The 22016-nt window shown below is 38.4% G+C and overlaps 1 protein-coding gene across 1 annotated transcript; it reads right to left on the reverse strand.

Annotated features, from left to right (window-relative positions):
* Positions 1 to 1124: 1124 nt before the first annotated feature.
* LOC128222882 (sodium-coupled monocarboxylate transporter 1-like) lies at positions 1125 to 16668 on the reverse strand. The gene is made up of 14 exons (XM_052932050.1): positions 15823 to 16668; positions 11469 to 11537; positions 9968 to 10019; positions 7893 to 7960; positions 7296 to 7376; positions 7032 to 7105; positions 6181 to 6321; positions 4926 to 5147; positions 4215 to 4401; positions 3811 to 3897; positions 3382 to 3548; positions 2956 to 3056; positions 2250 to 2371; positions 1125 to 1442 (listed from the first exon to the last, which is right to left on the reverse strand). The coding sequence occupies exons 1-14, from the start codon at positions 16174 to 16176 to the stop codon at positions 1200 to 1202; spliced, it is 1968 nt and encodes a 655-aa protein (XP_052788010.1). The 5' UTR covers positions 16177 to 16668; the 3' UTR covers positions 1125 to 1199.
* Positions 16669 to 22016: the final 5348 nt, after the last annotated feature.

Below are 22016 nucleotides of genomic sequence, written 5' to 3' on the forward strand. Positions count from 1 at the left end.
GTGAAAACCTAATATAACTTCAATTAATTCCTAACATATTCTGTCCTATTCATGATGTTCAAATTGTCCGCAGCCCGATACAATGTGCCCTTTTTCCGTTAGCACCCTTTCTCTTTTCTGCAGCACCTTGTCCTTTTTAAACCTTTCTAAAACCCTATATATCGCTTCCAAAATAAACTGGTCATTATACCATATACAGTTTCTATCTCACCATCATTGCTGAATATACCGACGTAAACTATGCAGCTATTGTAGCAACATGTCACAAGAAGGCAAGGAAATTTGAGTTCAGGGTAGACAAAAGAAAAACAACAGCAATACCTTGGTGTAGAGACACATTATCCCTAAAGGCCAAGTATAAGCCTTCAATAAGTTATCCCCCCCCCCCCGCCCAATTGGTGTATAGTACACAACCTCTATGTATTGATCATAATCTAATATCTAATTGCTGGTGTCGTCTTATCAGACCTCTGATCTGAGTATCCTGCTGTGCAGTTTTGGAGGTTTTGTTATTGAAATGGACCCTAAATGACCCGAGCCAATAAACAAATAACAGGAAATTGGCTCCTACTGAGTACTGTGACATAATTGCAATATTAGCAGGAGATGCACAGCAGGTGATTGCCATGTCAAACATTCCTTAAACTAAGCCTTTAAGCAGGGGCTTATGCATCCCTTAAAGTCCTCGCCACAATACTTTCAGCCCTTCAGCTGTCAGCACAATCACATCCTCTATAAATAAGGCCTAGCAGACACTAAATGATAATCACAGCATCAAAAAACAAGAAATACAGAATACACACATACATGAAAATAATTGTATTTGTGAATTAATAAATATCGGATATCCCTCTTCGAAATTTCAGCGAGACGTGTGTTGACGTACTGATGTACACCGTATATATCTATACGTTCTATAAGAGTCAGGTACATGAAACCTCTTACTCAATATTTATATGAAAACTACAGAAAGAAGACGAACGTTTAAACATAATACTTGAACCAGGGGCCGTATTTAATAACCCATTAGATTGCACTTTATTTTTTATATCAGAATCCAAGTGTTTTGATTGGACTGTAAAAATAGCTGGCCAATGGACTGAATGGAATCACTGAGGCGTGTCCTAGGACAAAGATAGAAATTGTATTGAATAAGGTCCCAGGAACATTAGACAAACTGTATCCAAAACTAATTATAGTTAATACGGTGGGGGACTGTTTAAACTATCCCCGCTCTTCTCGTTGTCAGTATCCGGCACGAAGTGGCTGTTGTTGTAGACGAAGGCGGCCTGTGTGGACGGTTTGTAAGCAAGTATCATCACGTTATCTTTGGTATAAGGTGGAGGCTGTGAGAACGATGTTGGTGTGGTGGATTTCTGATCAAGGTCAAGGTCACTCTTAGTTATGGCGATTTCTTGGTCTTGTAACTCATGTACAAGCGTCTGAAATCAACGGAGTAGTTAATTGCATGAACGAAAGGAAAATAAGAATCAATCCTTATATTTACATTTCCCTTTTTCATTATCTTATTTCTTGTGGTAATGATGAGGCTGGTTGTTAATGCTATTCGCGTTTATCATGAAAAAGATCGAGTTTTTATTAAATTCTAGTTTTATATATGCATGACCCAGGTATTTCTTGTGAAACTCCGCCTACTGAGGTCACGAAAGGTCAACCGCTTCATGCAAAATGAACGCAAATATTATCGTACAGAAAAACGCGTGAACATGTAAAAGTATATAATTTAACAACATGGTCATCACGAATCTTGCAATAAATGATAATAGGTAATTAAACATTATTGTATGATAACTTTTGATTAAAATGGAAAGATAAATAATCATCGAAAACGCGATTTTAAGAGGAACAATAGGACGTTAATAGTTATCTAAAATTACTATGCTTCATGGCGCCATTAAAAAATGTCACGCGCGCTTTTTTGATGACATGTACAAAAATGCGTCATTTTTTTTTACAAATTGGTAGTATTAGGTATGCAAGAAAAAAATCAATCCTGTTTTCTCCGGTCAGGATCTAAAATCCGACCTTCTGGCATCCTTGCGTGGCTTGTTAACTCGACCAGCCTCGTTTCCAGCTTACACGCATGCGCGAGAGTCTGATCCCGACCGGAAACATGATCGATACTTGAAATCTTAGCTACAGATTAAGTCAACACACAGAGCAATCTCCAATGGTTTTTGTGTAACAAACTCACTTTCCCCAAATCAATCAACCCATGTTCTACGAACCTCAGGATCTTTATACTGGTATCCACAGCGACAAGGTCTTCTCCAACTTTCCGGCACACAGCAGGCAAGGCGGTCGAAGAACGGAATCAAGTACTTTGGATCCACCTCCTCTTTTTCCCAGCCTTATGTTTCACAAAAAGAAATAATATTGTATAAAACGTATATACGCTGTTTTTCATTTCCATCAAAGTTAGTCTAGGCATTTTTGTGACAAACTTTTACCAAATTGTGTACTTTGGGTTTCTTTCTAACTATTAAGAATTTGTAAACCTGATACTCAGAGAGTTTTAGCCTAAACGTATGTGTCTGCAATTTCTTTTAATATGCAATAGTAATAGGCAACAACGGTGCAACATACATATATATATATATCATATATGAAATCGAAATACCTGCGAAAAAAATATTTGTTTCAATATTATCATTATTTATATGAACAACTTCAGAAACCAGCCCAGTATTTGAAAGTTTAATCATAAACCCAGCTCAATGGTTCAGGGTTAACGCCAATGACATAGAAAACACAACGGAAAAACAAACAATCACAAACCAGAAGCATTGTTTCCAGTAAAAAGCACGATTTCTTTTAAAAAAAGGAAGCTACGACGTTAATTCATGTGGTCAAAATATAGTTTGCTCCAGTGTCTGAAGATATTTGTTTTCTTCAAAGGAGCAAGAAGAATGCAAAAAGCGACAGACCACAAACCTGATATTAAGCTGACGAATAAACCAACGATGATCACTGTAGCAACGCCAATGCTGGGATACCAAAGATAGGAGACCGTGTACAGAAGTTGAATGCCTGACCTGAAAGAAAAGTAAAGTTCGAAAAAAGTTAGGGATTGTGTGTACATGCAGGGTTCGATTCTTTGCCTGGTCGCATGTGAGTTTGGTATATACTCACCAAGCCAGACAAATGGGTAAATTCCGGTTTCTTCAACAACACAAGACCACGATCTTGCGTGATATCGTAACATCGTGCCGACGAGCGTGATTGTTATAATGTTGTATAGTTTCACAGCTTGCATGTATACTTAACATTGGTGAGTACGTTCAGGTTGAAATATCATTCGGTTGCACAAACAACACCAGAAGCTGAAACTGACAGTTTCGTTTTTAATGAAGAACTTACAACTCTTCAACCGGTTTGATTGTCGTCGTCGAATTCAGCATTATTTCGTCCACTGTACAGTTATCAGTGGGAAAGTCCAGCTTATAGCCACTGCTCGGAAGGTTGTAGGCGCCGATGCTAATCCAAAAGGGAAGCGCTAGACCTGCAAAACCTCCTACGAAGCAACCCTGAAACATATTTACTTTTTGTGAATGGCTGCTAGGGAGGACAGCATTGATTTTTTTCTGTTTAAACAAGGAATACTGGTAAGGGTATCTGTACTGAAAGCTGAACGATGTTGTTGTTTTTAGTTAAGGATATTTATATTCAGAATTATCCATCAACAAACTTTTGAATGCGATCTGAAATACAAACCACTCCTTTTTATTTTTAATGATAAAATATCAATTACACGCGCATTAGCACTATAGAATTATATTGGACACGTACCAACCAGTTAGCCCACGGGAAGAGCCCCCCTAGGAGAAAAATTCCAAGCAAAGGTCCTGAGGCTGCTCCTGTGAAGCTAAGGGATGCCTAAAACAGAACACAAGGTACTGGGGAGAGTTCGATCGTTAAAACCACACTGCATATACCTCGTTTACACACAACCATACAAATAAATATTAATCGACTTAAGTCTGTTTGCCAAGGAACTTCGAGAGGCAAATGACACAACTGTCCAGTCCAATAGGCCGATCAATAATCTTGCATAATGTGTGAAAAAGCATCAACGAAATGAGTACACAAATAGTGTATGTATAGAAAATGTAACAGGCATCGGGACTCAAAGTGAGTTGTTCTTATGACAAACTAAACCAAATGCTTGTGTCTTTATTTATTTACATAATCACCTGAAGTACGGTTCCCCCTAATGTCTTGGCAATAAAAGCAAACCCAACGCCAGCAGCACCGTATACAAGCACAAGCAACTTGATGATCCATGTTTTGGCGGTTTCGGATGTCCTGTGGCCAATCAGCGGCTTGAATATATCTTCCCATGTGACTGCGGATAAAGCGTTGAGGCACGAAGACATCGTGCTGTGAAAGAAAAAGTGTTGATTATAAAAAAATTGTTGATTTGTTTTCAGCTCCTAATATACAAGTGAATATCGATGTCAAGACTTATTAAGAGAAAAAAGAACAACGCCAACATATAAACTTAAAGTCACCTGAACGTCACGAATAACATAGATCAAATGAAATAACCGCGTAAATTTTCTCAACATGAAAATCATAAGAGCGAGAGAACAATCAAAATCAAGCCAGTGAAAAACATTATTATATTTACTGAAAACCGGAAGAATAAAAATGAAATCGCAAAGTATTTATACAAAACTATTTAACGTATCATTTGTTTAATGAATTGTTTAGTTCCTATGAAGTATTGCTCTCTCTCTCTCTCTCTCTCTCTCTCTCTCTCTCTCTCTCTCTCTCTCTCTCTCTCCTCCCTGATTTTAGTTGTTACATCGAATCACCTACTCTTCTTTGCCACAATTGGATACTCCCGATCGCGACATCACTCACTCACGCAATTCATGCATGAAAGAAATCCATTATCATACCTAAGAGCCCCACTGAACAGACAAGACACAAACAACCCCGGCAGTCCGGGGTACCCTAAAACCTCCATCACAAAATATGGAACGAGTTGATTGGAGTTGTCCACTTGGTTGTTGGACAGAGGATCACATCCCTTCTGTGCGTAGTAGGCAAACATCACAACGCCAGCTAAGGACGTGACTGTCATCAAAATGATTACTCCGGCAATGTTCAGTAAAACCGAGCTGAAAAAAAATTAATTATAACTAATAAATATTATTCCAGGGGGTGTGATTTGACCGCAGATTCGCGGATTTCCCAGGATCTGATGATCCTATGGACCAACATTGTTATTTTCAACTGATTAAGAAAAGGTAACTCGTTGCTTTGGGGTGTTGCTTTTCAATATTTGCGAGTACATAAAAGTAGTACCGTACTCCATGTGTCCCTAATTTGGGACCTAAAGCCACCCAACCCCAAACCCATCGTCAAAGTGGTTTAAGCCCTTCAGCTGCTAGGTCGATCACATCGCTGATATATACTGTTTATTGTATATTTGTTTGGCGCACAATTAATCTGTGCAAGTTTATTGTCAGTTAATAAAGTGTTACTGGTTGCAATTAAAAAGGTAGGTTACTTGATTGTTCAAACTCATATAATAGTAGAAGATGTTATAGAACTTTAGAAGTGAGCCAAGCAGATATTATCAATATCGCCGCACTGAAGGATGACGATTTATCTTTCAAAAAACTTCGGTCATTTACCATCTGAAACAACCTCGGATATATATCAGTAGAAGTAGTTCGTAAACATAAATATTAGTAGTAATTAATTGGAGTTTTTATATGTATTTTATAATACTAAGTCAGCGAAGTATATTATTGTTTAATAAAAAAAAAATCAAAAGAGTAAATTCATGAAATTTTAACTGCTTAATTGAAATTACTACGCGATCCACATGCAGGCTTGTTAAATGTTAAGATTTCTGACACTGTAAATCGCCCATATACAACCGATACAACAATGTTGTTTTCGATGTAAAATGGCCGAGGTGCTCCGAATTGAGACTTGTTTATGTGTTTGCATATAATTATATCAGCAGTTATTATAATCTTGCTGTTCAAGTATGATTTCGTGTTTTATTCATGGCATGCTGTCATATTTTAAACATTTCAACATTTATAATACTCCTGAAAAATGTATTGATGAATTAACACCAAGTGACACACTGTAAACATCATAAACTTGGAACAAATAAATGTACAAAAAGTTGCAAACCATCTAGACTCTTTTAGTGTTGCGACCGCACAGTATCGTTGAACACTGGCTTGGTTACAGCCGTAGGTGCTCATCCAGCCGACAGCTCCCCCGATCACAAGCGACCAAATAGAATGACGTACCGTGGGGTCAAAATTGGCACTGAAAACAGGTACAATGTACTATTTTTCAATAAATGAACAATAAATTTGGCAGATTTGCACATGTAACTTTGGATGACACGCTTCATTAAACAGACGGGTACTTTTTTCAATCGAAACAAAACTAATAATGTTCTACTCTAATGAGAGGTTAATATATTCATGTGCATGCACATTAAGTGTATCCACACAGCTCTATGTGTATTTTATATCATAAATCATGCACAATGCCAATGATTTAACACGAAATCAGAAGACAGCTTAAAAGAAATGTTATCAGTGTCTCTATATTTGCCATCGCCGCATTCGGAGCTCCTCGGCCATTTTTATCGGAAACAACCTCGGATGTATTTGGACGGTTTACATACTCAAAACGTGGTACGTTTAAGTCCGCTGCAAGTAGATCGCGTAGTAATTTAATTCAGCAGTTAAACTTAATGACTTACCTCTAGGAAATTAATTAATGTTGTTTGCAATAATACACTTCACTGGCAGTCAATTCAAAATTAGGTCAATAAATACAAGCTAAAATACCACATTTAATTAATGATATAATTTAAAATAAAATACGAACTACTTCTACCGATGTACCGGCATACATCCGAGATTGTTTTCGATAATAATGACTGAGGAGTTCCGAATGCCATCGCCGATGTATACTTCGGCTAGGGTAAATGATGAGGTTAGAACAGAAGTAGCAGTTTCACCTACTCCCAGAACTCGATCCTGTGCCAGTCTTCATTGATACTCCACACTGTATCCAAGCCACCTACTTTAAGTGTACCCTGTATCATAGAGAACAAAAAACGTACAAAATCAAAGCACCCAGTGCGTTATGCGGAAGGGTAATGTGAATCGTGCTAAGGCCTAAAAAAGTACCTTTTTACAATATCGAACATCTACGACCCTTTTCTACCTTATAATAAATGGTTCCATGCTATATTTGTACATTGCTTTTTTCATGAACAAACTTACTTGTATTACTATGGCTAGGAGACCTGCTACCATTATCACAGACTGAAAGACGTCGGTCCAGACAACGGCCTTCATTCCTCCCTAAACATGTAAGACACATGTATAAGCTAAGGTAAGTCAAGATAAGTTTTATTTTTCGATTGAATGACATATAACATACAAAAATAAAATCTGTAGAGCTTTTAACCCAACAAACGGACTTATCTACAAATATTTGTTCATATACCGGATATTTCGTATTATCGGCGAGTTATCTTGATTACTTATGCAATAATACACTTCACTGGCAATCAATGTATACCCAGTAATACAAAATATACGTCAAAAATTACAATTAATAAATGCTATGGTTTAAATTTAAGAACTATTTCTATTAATGTACCGGCATCCATCAAAGGTTCATTTCGATGGAAAACTGCCGAGGTGTTCCGAATGAACTGTGTTTTGCTAACGGCAAACCACAACTAATTTAATAGTCAAACTGTTTCAATCTAGCTTATAATGCTCGAGTTTCATGTTTTTTTTAAAAAAAAACGTATTTGGCAGATTATGTCCTCGTGTGTATGCTAATTTAGGAAGAAGTATAGTTTAATATACCAAGAAAGTATAGAACGTTGACACGCATCCAACCGTGATAATAGTCGCCCATGTTGGGAACCCTGTCACTGAAAAAAATAACAGAAATACTTCAACCATGCATACACAATTTCTCAACATCTCAATTAAAATACAAAAAAAAAACGAGGACAGTCTTGAACACACCATATGCAAGGATGAGTTTTAAAGCTTCACTCTCACAGATTTACAGTTTCGACATGTTTAGTTGTGTGTTTTTTCTCGTTATCAACGATGCCTTCAATTTGGCCATATAATACGTTTAACTCACAATAGGACAGATCTTATTTTATTTAAAACGTTAATAACGCTTTTAGCTATAAAACATTAATTTTCGAACGTAAATATATAAAACTGCGATCTGATCTTTTGTCAGCGGTCTTGTTTCACTGCTTTACAGATATTAACGCAAATATTGGTCAATCTGTGTGAGAAAATATTGGTCAATCTGTGTGAGAAAATATTGGTCAAAATGTGAGGGTGCAGCTAAAAACTCGATTGCGAAGTATCATTTATGCAGTATTACTTGCTATTTGAATTCATTATAACACCGATAACAATTTATGGCAAAATATTAAAGCGCAAAGTGGCATAATCCAGAATATTAATCCACAGAAACAGCCGATGGCAAAAAAACACATCTCTAAAAAAATGGCTGTGCTTTAAATGTAAGGTTGAAAAGTAACGCTTGAATCATTGTCTGATATCCCCAATACACTACTGCGCTATTCGTCGTTTTATAATGTGAGCGATTTGAAGAGGAATATCTCGTAATCATGAATAATTCAAGAGGCAGTTTCATTTGTTCCTCAAGGAACTAATGCGGACCTAAGCACTTACACTAAAACATATTCTGGCGAAAGCTAGAAATGAACTCGGTCCGCCAGTTTACTACAACTGTTAAGAGCTACGTAGACCAGTCGCCCGTTCAGACAACTTGACAATACAGAGTTATTGAAGAGTAATTAATTGTAACATGCGATATCATTGGAAGAAGAGTTGTCTCCCTTGTACCATGCATATTCATTAAAACGAGATGTTGTCAGTCAATTTCCCAACATATTCATTATTAAGTGTAACGGAAAAAAGAATGCATGCATTGCGAAGTTTCATTAGCTTGTTTCCCCCTGTGTATTCTGTAGAGTAATCGGAATAATACAATGTGAATTCCGGCGATTGGAAACGCGGTCGCGTCCATAGGGATACATGTTTACCATTTTCAATGGACAAGGATATATGGATACATCTTTAGATTGTAGGAAAAGTGAATACTTATCATTAACACAAATCGTTTAACTTTCCTTATTATATTTTGTAACGGAACCGTTTTGTTGTCCGTGAATAGTTACAATCGATAAATAACATATCTTATAAAGAAATGTTAACCAGACGGATATAACTGTAATCTATAAACTTTTTTTATACTGGTCGCTGGTCAGATCCCTTAACAAAGGTCCGTCGCATGGGGATATCTCCTAAAATTGTACCGCAGACATGTACTACGAAATAACTTATTGGCTGCCATTCGGGTGGTGGGTGGGATACGTATTTAATTTAAAACGCCTTTCTGAAAACAATGCACACTCATAGATTGATATGTTATATATCAAATCTTGTTATCCCTGTTAATTTCATTATTTCACTAATTATAGCTTATGTAAAACCGCATTCGATTTATGACAAAAATACATATATTCACACATTAACCTTTTTAGCCACGACTTTAATGTATTACATCAAAATTCGTTATTGTGTCAAAGTTAAGCGGGCGTCTTTATGAAAAGATTATATCAGGTTCTAAATGGGAGGCCAGGTAAAAAATAAAATCAGTTAGTATAAAATTAATTTAATAAATCCTACATCATTTGAGTAAAACCTTAACGATAAAATGTTTTGAAACACGACAGGAAACATTGTAAAGAAGGAATATATTCTTTCTCGTTCCTTTGCGCGCAAGATAACTCGCTAACAATTTCATCTTACATTTTAACAGCTTGTCTCGTGGTATCATTAAATATTTTGTTTGAACAATATCATTAAGCTGATTGTGCACTCACCTGCTTCTAAAGCTGTCGAAGGGGCATAAGAGGCGATCCCCATGTATAGAATCTGAAATGAATAATTGATGACTGCACACAGAAGCGGCTAACAGGGTAGAGTTTATGGTTAAATGATCTTTGAGAAGCAGGCTCCAACTTCTCGGGGCAGCCGACGCTCCCTCCCTCTAAAATTGTCCATGTTATTTTATTCTTTCAAATTAGGAGAAAAAAAGGAATTAAATACGCCTAATATGCACCATTTCCGACGAAATTTTGTTTTAAATTTTACCGCCCCCCTACCCCCAATGTTACCAAATATATTTCGGTTCTGAGGGAGGCGTCAGGTAAGGCGCAAGTCAACAGGTTACGCCCCCTTAGTTACGCTCCCACAAACGTCGAATCCTGGATCCGCCCCTGAACTATATCAACTTATATTTTTATTTATAATTCTGTACTCTTAAGATTCCTGTAAATATTTGCTGTAACGTCATATAGGTTCATTGTATTGTTTAACAGTCTGAAAATGGTAAATTACCGTTTTGAATTATGCGGATACAGTGTGTGAGTTGTACGACGCATATATCGTAATAAAATACTGCCACTTTAATGCCTACGATTTATATGAACTTGACATAGTGTCTGACAATGCCACTTGTTTCATCCATATTTATGAATCTTATTTAAATATTGATTTGAGATAGAAAAAAGAGTGAGACTCGATCAAGTTTCAAATCAATATTTCTTAAGTAATTTGAACACATATATGCTCCACATTACATGATATATAATGTTATACAACATAAGTTATATACAACGTTAACATAATAGGTATTGAATTTAAAATTCTAATGCGACTAAAAGTTAGTGTCTAGAATTTCGTCTCCCTTTTCCACCGCCCCTTAAGATGTACGACTAAAATATAAAAAAAATGCTGAACTTGGGTCTGTATATTTCCAATGGTCTGATTTTTGTGACAAAAAAATAAGACGAAGAAATTCGTAAAGTGTTGCATTTACATACATTTTTATTCTATACATTCGATATAAAACAATAATATTTGAGCCATTTTTATAATAAAAAGTTGGACATTGGATCCGTATAATATAGGAGTTATTGATTTCGAACTTGTAAAATCGTATTAACCGAATATTATTGGGTACTTAAAAAGGTTTACCATAAAAACAACCGCGGATGTATATGTAAGAAATCTAAACACTTAAACTACGCTGGCAAGTAGATCGCGTTGTAATTTCAGTTAAGCAGTTCTATTAAATGACTTTACTCTTGGAAATCACAATTTTATATGCACAAATACACATCAATGACAATCAATAAAGAATTAGTAATACATACATATATGTTAAAACACTTCAATAAATTAATAATATTATTCAAAAATTTATTAACTACTTTTACAGATGTACCGGCATACATCCGAGGTTGTTTTCGATGGAAAATGGCCGAGGAGTTCCGAATGGAGTTTTCCTTGATTAAATCAAATAACTAAATAAAAGAATACCTGTTGAATAATCATAATAATGGTTCCTGTCAGCTTGGCCACCTTCGAATTAAACCGCAACTCCAGATACTGAAAAATAAAACATTTACATATATTATACCGAACATCTTGTATTACCATTCAACACTTTGTCTTTGAAAGCACGTTTGATGTGTATTATTGAAGCAATTATTGTTTACGTGTAAAGTCGTTGTTACCAGTTTTATGACGTCAGCGGTCCATATTATTTTTGGCGATGTCCGAACCTGCCAAAATTATTATAAGGACCGCTGAAGTCATAAAACTGGATTTTTGATCAAAATATACTGATGTACGAACTGATTGACTTTATGTGTACTTATATGTAAGGGACACACATATATGTAAGGTATAATATAATGAATTATAGTTGTACCATGTTAGAGAGTGATTTCTATGTGTTAGTCTACACATTAGGCGGACCTTAACCGTGCAATAACTACCATGAGGATAAAAAGGTTATTGACCGTTTACTTGCCTTTGATAAGGCAAAACATACTTTTTTGTTACATACTTTTTTGTTTCTACTAACATCTCAAAAACAGGGGGGTCTAACGTATTTTGTGTTTTTCGAATTTTGTTTGAGGGAAATGTGTGATGCGGAATGAAATGGCGGTGTTCGAAGGGATTTTGGTGTATCGGGAGGATATTTTCACCTGGTAAGTGAGTTATATAAATTATCTCGCAATATAAATACGCCTACCGGGAGGCTGCACGTGAAAGCTTCCCTCAGTTGTTTGAGAACAGGTATTCTGTGCCAATTCGACCTTTATCAGGGTAAATCACTATTGTATACAATGTTTAAAGTGACACTCTTATTCAAAATCAATACATACACTTGTTTAACAAACATACATTTTCACTGATAAACCTTTAACTAACTACTTACTAAATAATGCATTTATGGAAAATATTAATTGCTGATAACAAGATTGTAACCGTGTATTTAATAGCATTTAATAGCTGCAAGCGCAAAAGTATCAAATAATTGTTGAATGCTAAAACATTTACTGTGGTCTACTATAGTATCATAAGGTAGAAATACCTTGTTTGATGCTCATTTCTTTCAAATTAGACTCGGTATCCTTCATAAGAACCATTGCTTTCGACATTTATTCATCCTTTTTAGAATATTAAACCAATACTTTTAAATGTGGTAAATGTAATTTGGGAGTAAGAGTGCATATTTTATATAAAATGGTCAAATTTTAACATGTTCACTCAAAAAAATGCACGTTTTTCAGGAAATTACGAACAATAAACACTACGGCTAAAAAGACGAAGGGTCGGGAGGAAAAAAATAGGGTCGGTTCGGTTGTTTACGATTAACATGGTGTAATGCGTGTCAATTGTAGCCACGCCCCCACCCCACCCAAGGTCCGGGAGTATAGCGGGGATAGCCGGAGAAATGGGCCCTGTTTTTACTTTCACTGTGGCTCCGCAGTGCCGGGTGAGTGCGGTGGTTTTGTATTCGAGCAAAATATAGCAGGGAATGTGCCTTACTTAGGGTCCCTGGGGTGCGGGGGGTTTTGGCGGGGATTTTACCATCAGTACGTCCCCACAGAGCGGGGGTTTTACCCGGGCTTGGCTGGACCGAAAGTCAAAGTCCCCGCTATTCCCCGGACCTGGAGGGGCTGTGGTTACAATTGACTGGTGCATAATAATATACTATACACTTGTAACCTCAATTCGTGGTTGAAATTAGACACCCTCACTGAAGCGCTCGTCAGTGACGTCATAAACTCTTGTTGTGGGTGTAGTATCTTTAATATATGATTCCATATAACCCAGAATTAGGACATACCAAATCGTTTCTATGTTTAGCGTCCGCGGACTGATGGGGTTTGGGATTCTCGACCTCTTCTTCTTCTTCTTCTTCTTCTTCTTCTTCTTCTTCTTCTTCTTCTTCTTCTTCTTCTTCTTCCAAATAGGTACAGTCCACACTCTGGTGGGTCGTCGTACCGTACATTATTAATTCAGACTTCAAAAAAGCATCCTTTATTCTTGGTACTGGTTTTCTTGACATTTATTATAATGAAATGATGCATTATATGGGATTCCCATGATCAACACACTTAAATCCAAATTTTATTTTAACTCAATTTGCAGTAGAAATTTATCTGACAATTGAGAATTTAACAAGGAGGCTCTGACGTCTAAATTCTTCATATGATATCACTCATTTAGTATTTGTTTTAGTTTTCTTCATGATAGCTAGATAAGTTTTCGTACTACGGGTTGACATTACACATAAAAGTAAGTTGGTATGGCCTTGGATGAAGTTTTTGTTTCAATGATACAAAATTAGGCTTTTTTGCTTGTTAGGACTTGTTAGTTGTTGCGTTTTTCGTTATGTTTTGTTTTGTATTTCATGTACGTGCGTGCGTGTGTGCGTATGTGTGTGTGTGGGTTGATGGGTGCGTGCGTGCGTGCGTGCGTGCGTGCGTGCGTGCGTGCGTGCGTGTGCGTGTGCGTGTATGTATGTATGTATGTATGTATGTATGTATGTATGTATGTATGTATGTATGTATGTGTTACACGAAGCTATAGCTCACATACGAAGCTAGATATTGAAAATATGCTTTGGAATTTCCAACCCTCGGGTGTGACTGTGTTAAAAGCTATATTTACATGCACTTCTTTATCAACTCAGTTCAGTGATGGAATACTGTATAGCTTTCAAGAATTACAACTGGTACTTAACTGATAATATTAAAATGGTATTACTTTCATCGTTCGCTTGTTATTGTTGTCGTCGTTACTGTTGTTGTCGTCGTCGTTGTTGTTGGTGGTGGTGGTGGTGGTGGTGGTGATGATGATAGTGTTGTTGTTTTTAAATTTATATGATATTAGTTTTATTTCAAAATATCATGTTTAAAACAGTGTTTCATTTCAATTTAAATACAGGATGTTTCTATTTTCAATTAAGAATGGCCGTACCGTAGTTGTGAAATTATTCATAATATTGTTTACATTGTTAAATAATTCTAAATACCACATACAGATTAATTTACCTATAAATCTTGTTCTGAACATTTGTGTGTCCTGTTGTTGACTTTTATTTCAGTTAAAGATGGCAATTTCACTAATAAATTTTGATATAGTTTTTATGTCATAATGTACACAACATTTATTATTTGCATAATTTATAACAACAAGACAAAATATTCACTGTCTCCCACCGACACAATCGGAACGACTCGGCCGTCTCCGGCAAGCTTCGGGATAATGGCCGAAGTGTTCCGATTATAGCCGATACCCACTCAGATGGTTGTTATCTTAAAAACTGTCACTATATATCAGAACCTGTATACATTTTAGGTACGTTTTATTTTGAAATACTAGTTGGACGTGTATATGTTTGTAACATATGTATGTGCTCACACCAATATTTTTGTTATCAGATACAGTATAAACCAGGTCCATGTCAGATGTTGAATCATAATATTCGAGCGTCCTGTGTAAGTTTTACAGCAATCAGACATCATATATTAACATTCTGAAAATCGCATTTGTTTACAGTCTTTTGGGACACCCCTCGTACATGTCAGGGGGGCGGAGGATGAGTTTCAATAAAAAAAAGGCAATGGTGTTTACATGATACGTACACAACTGGAACACCTCTGTCATTACCCAACAGGTCTATCCCAAAACTCGCCGGAGATGGCCGAGTTGTTCCGATTAGATACGTTTGTTGACGAATGATCTGTCACACTTACATGCTCATGATGTCTAGACACAATTAATGAGACGCGTTAAGTTGTAATATAGCAATTTATTTATTGTCTCATGTGTTGCGCAGCCATGTGACTCTGAACTTAATCGTATTGTTTTGATGACAACGTTTGGTAATAGTAATTTAAGGGTATGATGATATTCGTTCAATTTTCATTAGTACTGCAAAACTTACTTTTCTGCTTGTTTCAGTCTATAGAAAACGTTGTAAGCATGTGGATATTAAAACAAGTGGCTTCTTTTTGCAAAAAACAACAACAACATATATCTAACGTTATTATTATGATTTATCTTGATGCATTCATTGTCTATCAACAGGGATAGCCCATATTTGATTTGTAGATTCAATCCATTTATTAATATGACCTTTTGCCTTTAAATTTAACAAAAAACACATCAAAAGGAAAACGGAAAATAAGAGCGTCATAATCATAATTTTAACTGACAATTCTAAAACGCACGACTGAATCAGTACTTGCGTCATACTCTGACGAATGGAGAGTAACAATATGTAACGTGGGAACCTGATGGCGCTTTATCCTATCAATTAATCTCAACGTCAAACGGCTCTGTGGTCATATAGTTAGACTAACATACTCACCTCAAAGCTGCTGGTCAGTCGCAGAGGGTACAACAGAGGCACGAAGATCAACGCGGACATTATGATGGCCAGAACCATACCAATAAGGTACATGAAATACAGCGTCCCCGCGGTGTACATCTCAGCAGGGGTCCCCAGGATCAGAATCGCCGACATAAAGGACACCAGGATGCTGATTGCCACGGGGAGGAGTTGCATGTTGCGACCTCCCATAAGGAATTCTGACGAGTTGGAGTTCTTGTTGAAATATTCTTTGACGGCGTAGAAGATCCCGATCCCCGCTGAGACCGCTAACATCAGGCCAAACAGGACCCAGTCCCAAGTTTCGAAATTTCGAGGTTCTTCTGTCGCCATGGTTACGCTTTTTATCAATATCTGTAAATAGCTATGCTTTCAAAGTATATTTTTATTAAAGACTAATCAAAGTGTGTTTTTGTACAGTTTGATGCCCAGTAGTATTCCCATATAAGTCTTTTGTTTATATCCAGTTTTAGTTATATACGCGTTCTCTCTAATTTTGTGAATCTAATTATTCGAAATAAGCGTTGAGTTTTCTGCGTATGTATTGAAGCAAATCTGAAACTAGTCACTGACAGTTTTATGCTTTAGTCCTGTTGATAGTTTATGTTCACGTTGAAGTTTGCGGTAAATCGCCTAAACCACTTCAAGTATTTGTTTTTCCTACTTTGGTTGTGTCCTGGTGATAATTTATGTTCATTTTCAAGCTTTCCGTAAATCGCCTAAACCACTTCCAGTGTTTGTTTATGTTTACTATCTATTCCACTATAAATCGGACCACGTCAAGTAAGTAATTGCCGTACCCTAAATTTGTTATATTTCGCTAGAGTAAATACTTCATGTAACATAGTTGACATATATAAAACATTAACGGTAGCTGAGGTCGTTACATGCACCGCAATTCGTGAATGTAAGCATTTTATCATCATATTCTCTCCATATCTTTTCAACTCACTAATCATCAAAAACGGGGTTAAATCAGCAAGTATATCTACATCATTGTTAAACATAGAAAATAGCGAACGCGCAACTGCATTTTATGGAATTAATTTCAATTAAAAACATTATCGACAAACTCGGCCTTTGGTTATGTGATTTAAATACAACATCTCCTAATGGTATTTAAATTGTGAGATCCACAATATTTCACCACCCTTAAATGAATTCTTACAGCGCTACAAGACAACTAACACCATACAAGAAAAGTACAGCGCTACAAGACAACTAACACCATACAAGAGAAGTACATCCCTACAAGACAACTTACACCATACAAGAGAAGTACATCCCTACAAGACAACTAACACCATACAAGAGAAGTACAGCGCTACAAGACAACTAACACCATACAAGAGAAGTACATCCCTACAAGACAACTTACACCATACAAGAGAAGCACAGCGCTACAAGACAACTAACACCAAACAAGAGAAGTACAGCGCTACAAGACAACTAACACCAAACAAGAGAAGCACAGCGCTACAAGACAACTAACACCAAACAAGACAAGCACGGCGCTACAAGACAACTTACACCAAACAAGAAAAGCACAGAAGCACAGCGCTACGAGACAACTTACACCAAGCAAGAGAAGCACAGCGCTGCAAGACAACTAACACCAAACAAGAGAAGCACAGCGCTACGAGACAACTAGCACCAAACAAGAAAAGCACAGCGCTAAAAGACAACTAGCACCAAACATGAGAAGCACAGCGCTACGAGACAACTAGCACCAAACAAGAGGAGCACAGCGCTACGAGACAACTTACACCAAACAAGAGAAGCACAGCGCTAGAAGACAGCTTACAACAAACAAGAGAAGCACAGCGCTACATGACAACTGACACCAAACAAGAGAAGTACAGCGCTAGAAGACAACTAGCACCAAACAAGAGAAGCACAGCGCTAGAAGACAACAACCACCAAACAAGAGAAGCACAGCGCTAGAAGACAACTAGCACCAAACAAGAGAAGCACAGCGCTACGAGACAACTAACACCAAACAAGAGAAGTACAGCGCTAGAAGACAACTAGCACCAAACAAGAGAAGCACAGCGCTAGAAGACAACTAACACCAAACAAAAGAAGCACAGCGCTACGAGACAACTAACACCAAACAAGAGAAGCACAGCGCTAGAAGACAACAAGCACCAAACAAGAGAAGCACAGCGCTAGAAGACAACTAGCACCAAACAAGAGAAGCACAGCGCTACAAGACAACGAGCACCAAAACAAGAGAAGCACAGCGCTACAATACAACTAGCACCAAACAAGAGAAGCACAGCGCTAGAAGACAACTAGCACCAAACAAGAGAAGCACAGCGCTACACGACAACTTACACCAAACAAGAGAAGCACAGCGCTACAAGACAACTTACACCAAACAAGAGAAGCACAGCGCTACAAGACAACTTACATAAAACAAGAGAAGCACAGCGCTACAAGACAACTTACACCAAACAAGAGAAACACAGCGCTACGAGACAACTTACACCAAACAAGAGAAGCACAGCGCCACGAGACAACTTACACCAAACAAGAGAAGCACAGCGCCTCGAGACAACTTACACCAAACAAGAGAAGCACATCCCTACAAGACAACTAACACAAAACAAGAAAAGCACAGCGCTACAAGACAACTTATACCAAACAAGAGAAGCACAGCGCTATAAGACAACTAGCACCAAACAAGAGAAGCACAGCCCTACCAGACAACTAACACCAAAAACAGAAGCACAGCGCTACCAGACAACTTACACCAAACAAGAGAAGCACAGCGCTAGAAGACAGCTTACACCAAACAAGAGAAGCACAGCGCTAGAAGACAACTAACACCAAACAAGAGAAGCACAGCGCTACGAGACAACTAACACCAAACAAGAGAAGTACAGCGCTAGAAGACAACTAGCACCAAACAAGAGAAGCACAGCGCTAGAAGACAACAAGCACCAAACAAGAGAAGCACAGCGCTAGAAGACAACTATCACCAAACAAGAGAAGCAAAGCGCTACAAGACAACTAACACCAAACAAGAGAAGCACAGCGCTACAAGACAACTAGCACCAAACAAGAGAAGCACAGCGCTAGAAGACAACAAGCACCAAACAAGACAAGCACAGCGCTAGAAGACAACTAGCACCAAACAAGAGAAGCACAGCGCTAGAAGACAACTAGCACCAAACAAGAGAAGCACAGCGCTACATGACAACTAGCACCAAACAAGAGAAGCACAGCGCTACACGACAACTTACACCAAACAAGAGAAACACAGCGCTACAAGACAACTTACACCAAACAAGAGAAGCACAGCGCTACAAGACAACTTACATAAAACAAGAGAAGCACAGCGCTACAAGACAACTTACACCAAACAAGAGAAACACAGCGCTACGAGACAACTTAGACCAAACAAGAGAAACACAGCGCCACGAGACAACTAACACCAAACAAGAGAAGCACAGCGCCACGAGACAACTTACACCAAACAAGAGAAGCACATCCCTACAAGACAACTAACACAAAACAAGAAAAGCACAGCGCTACAAGACAACTTATACCAAACAAGAGAAGCACAGCGCTACAAGACAACTAGCACCAAACAAGAGAAGCACAGCCCTACCAGACAACTAACACCAAACAAAAGAAGCACAGCGCTACCAGACAACTTACACCAAACTAGAGAAGCACAGCGCTACAAGACAACTTACACCAAACAAGAGAAGCACAGCGCTTGATGACAACTAACACCAAGCAAGAGAAGCACAGCGCTAAAAGACAACTAACACCAAACAAGAGAAGCAAAGCGCTACAAGACAATTAGCACCAAACAAGAGAAGCACAGCGCTAGAAGACAACTAGCACCAAACAAGAGAAGTACAGCGCTACAAGACAACTAACACCAAACAAGAGAAGCACAGCGCTAGAAGACAACTAGCACCAAGCAATAGAAGCACAGCGTTAGAAGACAACTAGAACCAAACAAGAGAAGTACAGCGCTACAAGACAACTAACACCAAACAAGAGAAGCACAGCGCTACAAGACAACTAACAAGAGAAGCACAGCGCTAAAAGACAACTCGCACCAAACAAGAGAAGCACAGCCCTACCAGACAGCTAACACCAAACAAGAGAAGCACAGCGCTACAAGACAACTTACACCAAACAAGAGAAGCACAGCGCTACAAGACAACTAGCACCAAACAAGAGAAGCACAGCGCCACGAGACAACTTACACCAAACAAGAGAAGCACATCCCTACAAGACAACTAACACAATACAAAAGAAGCACAGCGCTTCAAGACAACTTACACCAAACAAGAGAAGCACAGCGCTACAAGACAACTAACACCAAACAAGAGAAGCACAGCCCTACCAGACAGCTAACACTAAACAATAGAAGCACAGCGCTACAATACAACTAACACCAAACAAGAGAAGCACAGCGCTACAAGACAACTAATACCAAACAAGAGAAGCACAGCGCTACAAGACAACTAGCACCAAACAAGAGAAGCACAGCGCTAGAAGACAACTAGCACCAAACAAGAGAAACACAGCGCTACAAGACAACTTACAAGAAAAGCACAGCGCTAGAAGACAACTAGCACCAAACAAGAGAAGCACAGCGCTACAAGACAACTAACACCAAACAAGAGTTGCACAGCGCTACAAGACAACTAGCACCAAACAAGAGAAGCACAGCGCTACGAGACAACTAACACCAAACAAGAGAAGCACAGCGCTACAATACAACTTATACCAAACAAGAGAAGCACAGCGCTACAAGACAACTTACACCAAACAAGAGAAGCACAGCGCTACAAGACAACTAACACCAAACAAGAGAAGCACAGCGCTACAAGACAACTAACACCAAACAAGAGAAGCACAGCGCTAGAAGACAACTAACACCAAACAAGAGAAGCACAGCGCTACAAGACAACTAACAAGAGAAGCACAGCGCTAGAAGACAACTAGCACCAAACAAGAGAAGCACAGCGTTACAAGACAACTAACACCAAACAAGAGAAGCACAGCGCTGCAAGACAGCTAACAAGAGAAGCACAGCGCTAGAAGACAACTAGCACCAAACAAGAGAAGCACAGCGCTACAAGACAACTAACACCAAACAAGAGTTGCACAGCGCTACAAGACAACTAGCACCAAACAAGAGATGCACAGCGCTACGAGACATTTAACACCAAACAAGAGAAGCACAGCGCTACAATACAACTTATACCAAACAAGAGAAGCACAGCGCTACAAGACAACTAACACCAAACAAGAGAAGCACAGCGCTACAAGACAACTAACACCAAACAAGAGAAGCACAGCGCTACAAGACAACTAACACCAAACAAGAGAAGCACAGCGCTAGAAGACAACTAACACCAAACAAGAGAAGCACAGCGCTACAAGACAACTAACACCAAACAAGAGAAGCACAGCGCTAGAAGCACAGCGACACAAAACAACTAGTACCAAACAAGAGAAGCACAGCTCCACAAGACAATTTACACCAAACAAGAGAAGCACAGCGCTTCAAGACAACTAGCACCAAACAAGAGGAGCACAGCCCTACAAGACAACTTACACCAAACAAGAGAAGCACAGCGCCACGAGACAACTAACACCAAACAAGAGAAGCACAGCGCCACGAGACAACTTACACCAAGCAAGAGAAGCACATCCCTACAAGACAACTAACACAATACAAAAGAAGCACAGCGCCACAAGACAACTTACACCAAACAAGAGAAGCACAGCGCTACAAGACAACTAACACCAAACAAGAGAAGCACAGCCCTACCAGACAGCTAACACCAAACAAGAGAAGCACAGCGCTACAAGACAACTAACACCAAACAAGAGAAGCACAGCGCTACAAGACAACTAATACCAAACAAGAGAAGCACAGCGCTACAAGACAACTAGCACCAAACAAGAGAAGCACAGCGCTAGAAGACAACTAGCACCAAACAAGAGAAGCACAGCGCTACAAGACATCTAACAAGAGAAGCACAGCGCTAGAAGACAACTAGCACCAAACAAGAGAAGCACAACGCTACAAGACAACTAACACCAAACAAGAGTTGCACAGCGTTACCAGACAACTAGCACCAAACAAGAGTTGCACAGCGCTACGAGACAACTAACACCAAACAAGAGAAGCACAG

The sequence above is a fragment of the Mya arenaria genome, chromosome 17 (genome assembly GCF_026914265.1).
Source record: "Mya arenaria isolate MELC-2E11 chromosome 17, ASM2691426v1".
Classification (NCBI taxonomy): Eukaryota; Metazoa; Mollusca; class Bivalvia; order Myida; family Myidae; genus Mya; species Mya arenaria.

Excerpts from the sequence above, each read along its gene's own strand:
- LOC128222882 (XM_052932050.1), bottom strand. The coding sequence starts at position 16,176 with ATGGCGACAGAAGAACCTCGAAATTTCGAAACTTGGGACTGGGTCCTG. Across the intron at positions 7,961-9,967 it reads TTCGACAGCTTTAGAAGCAG|TGACAGGGTTCCCAACATGG; the intron begins GTGAGTGCACAA and ends TATTTTTTTCAG. Across the intron at positions 1,443-2,249 it reads ACCAGTATAAAGATCCTGAG|ACGCTTGTACATGAGTTACA; the intron begins GTTCGTAGAACA and ends CGTTGATTTCAG.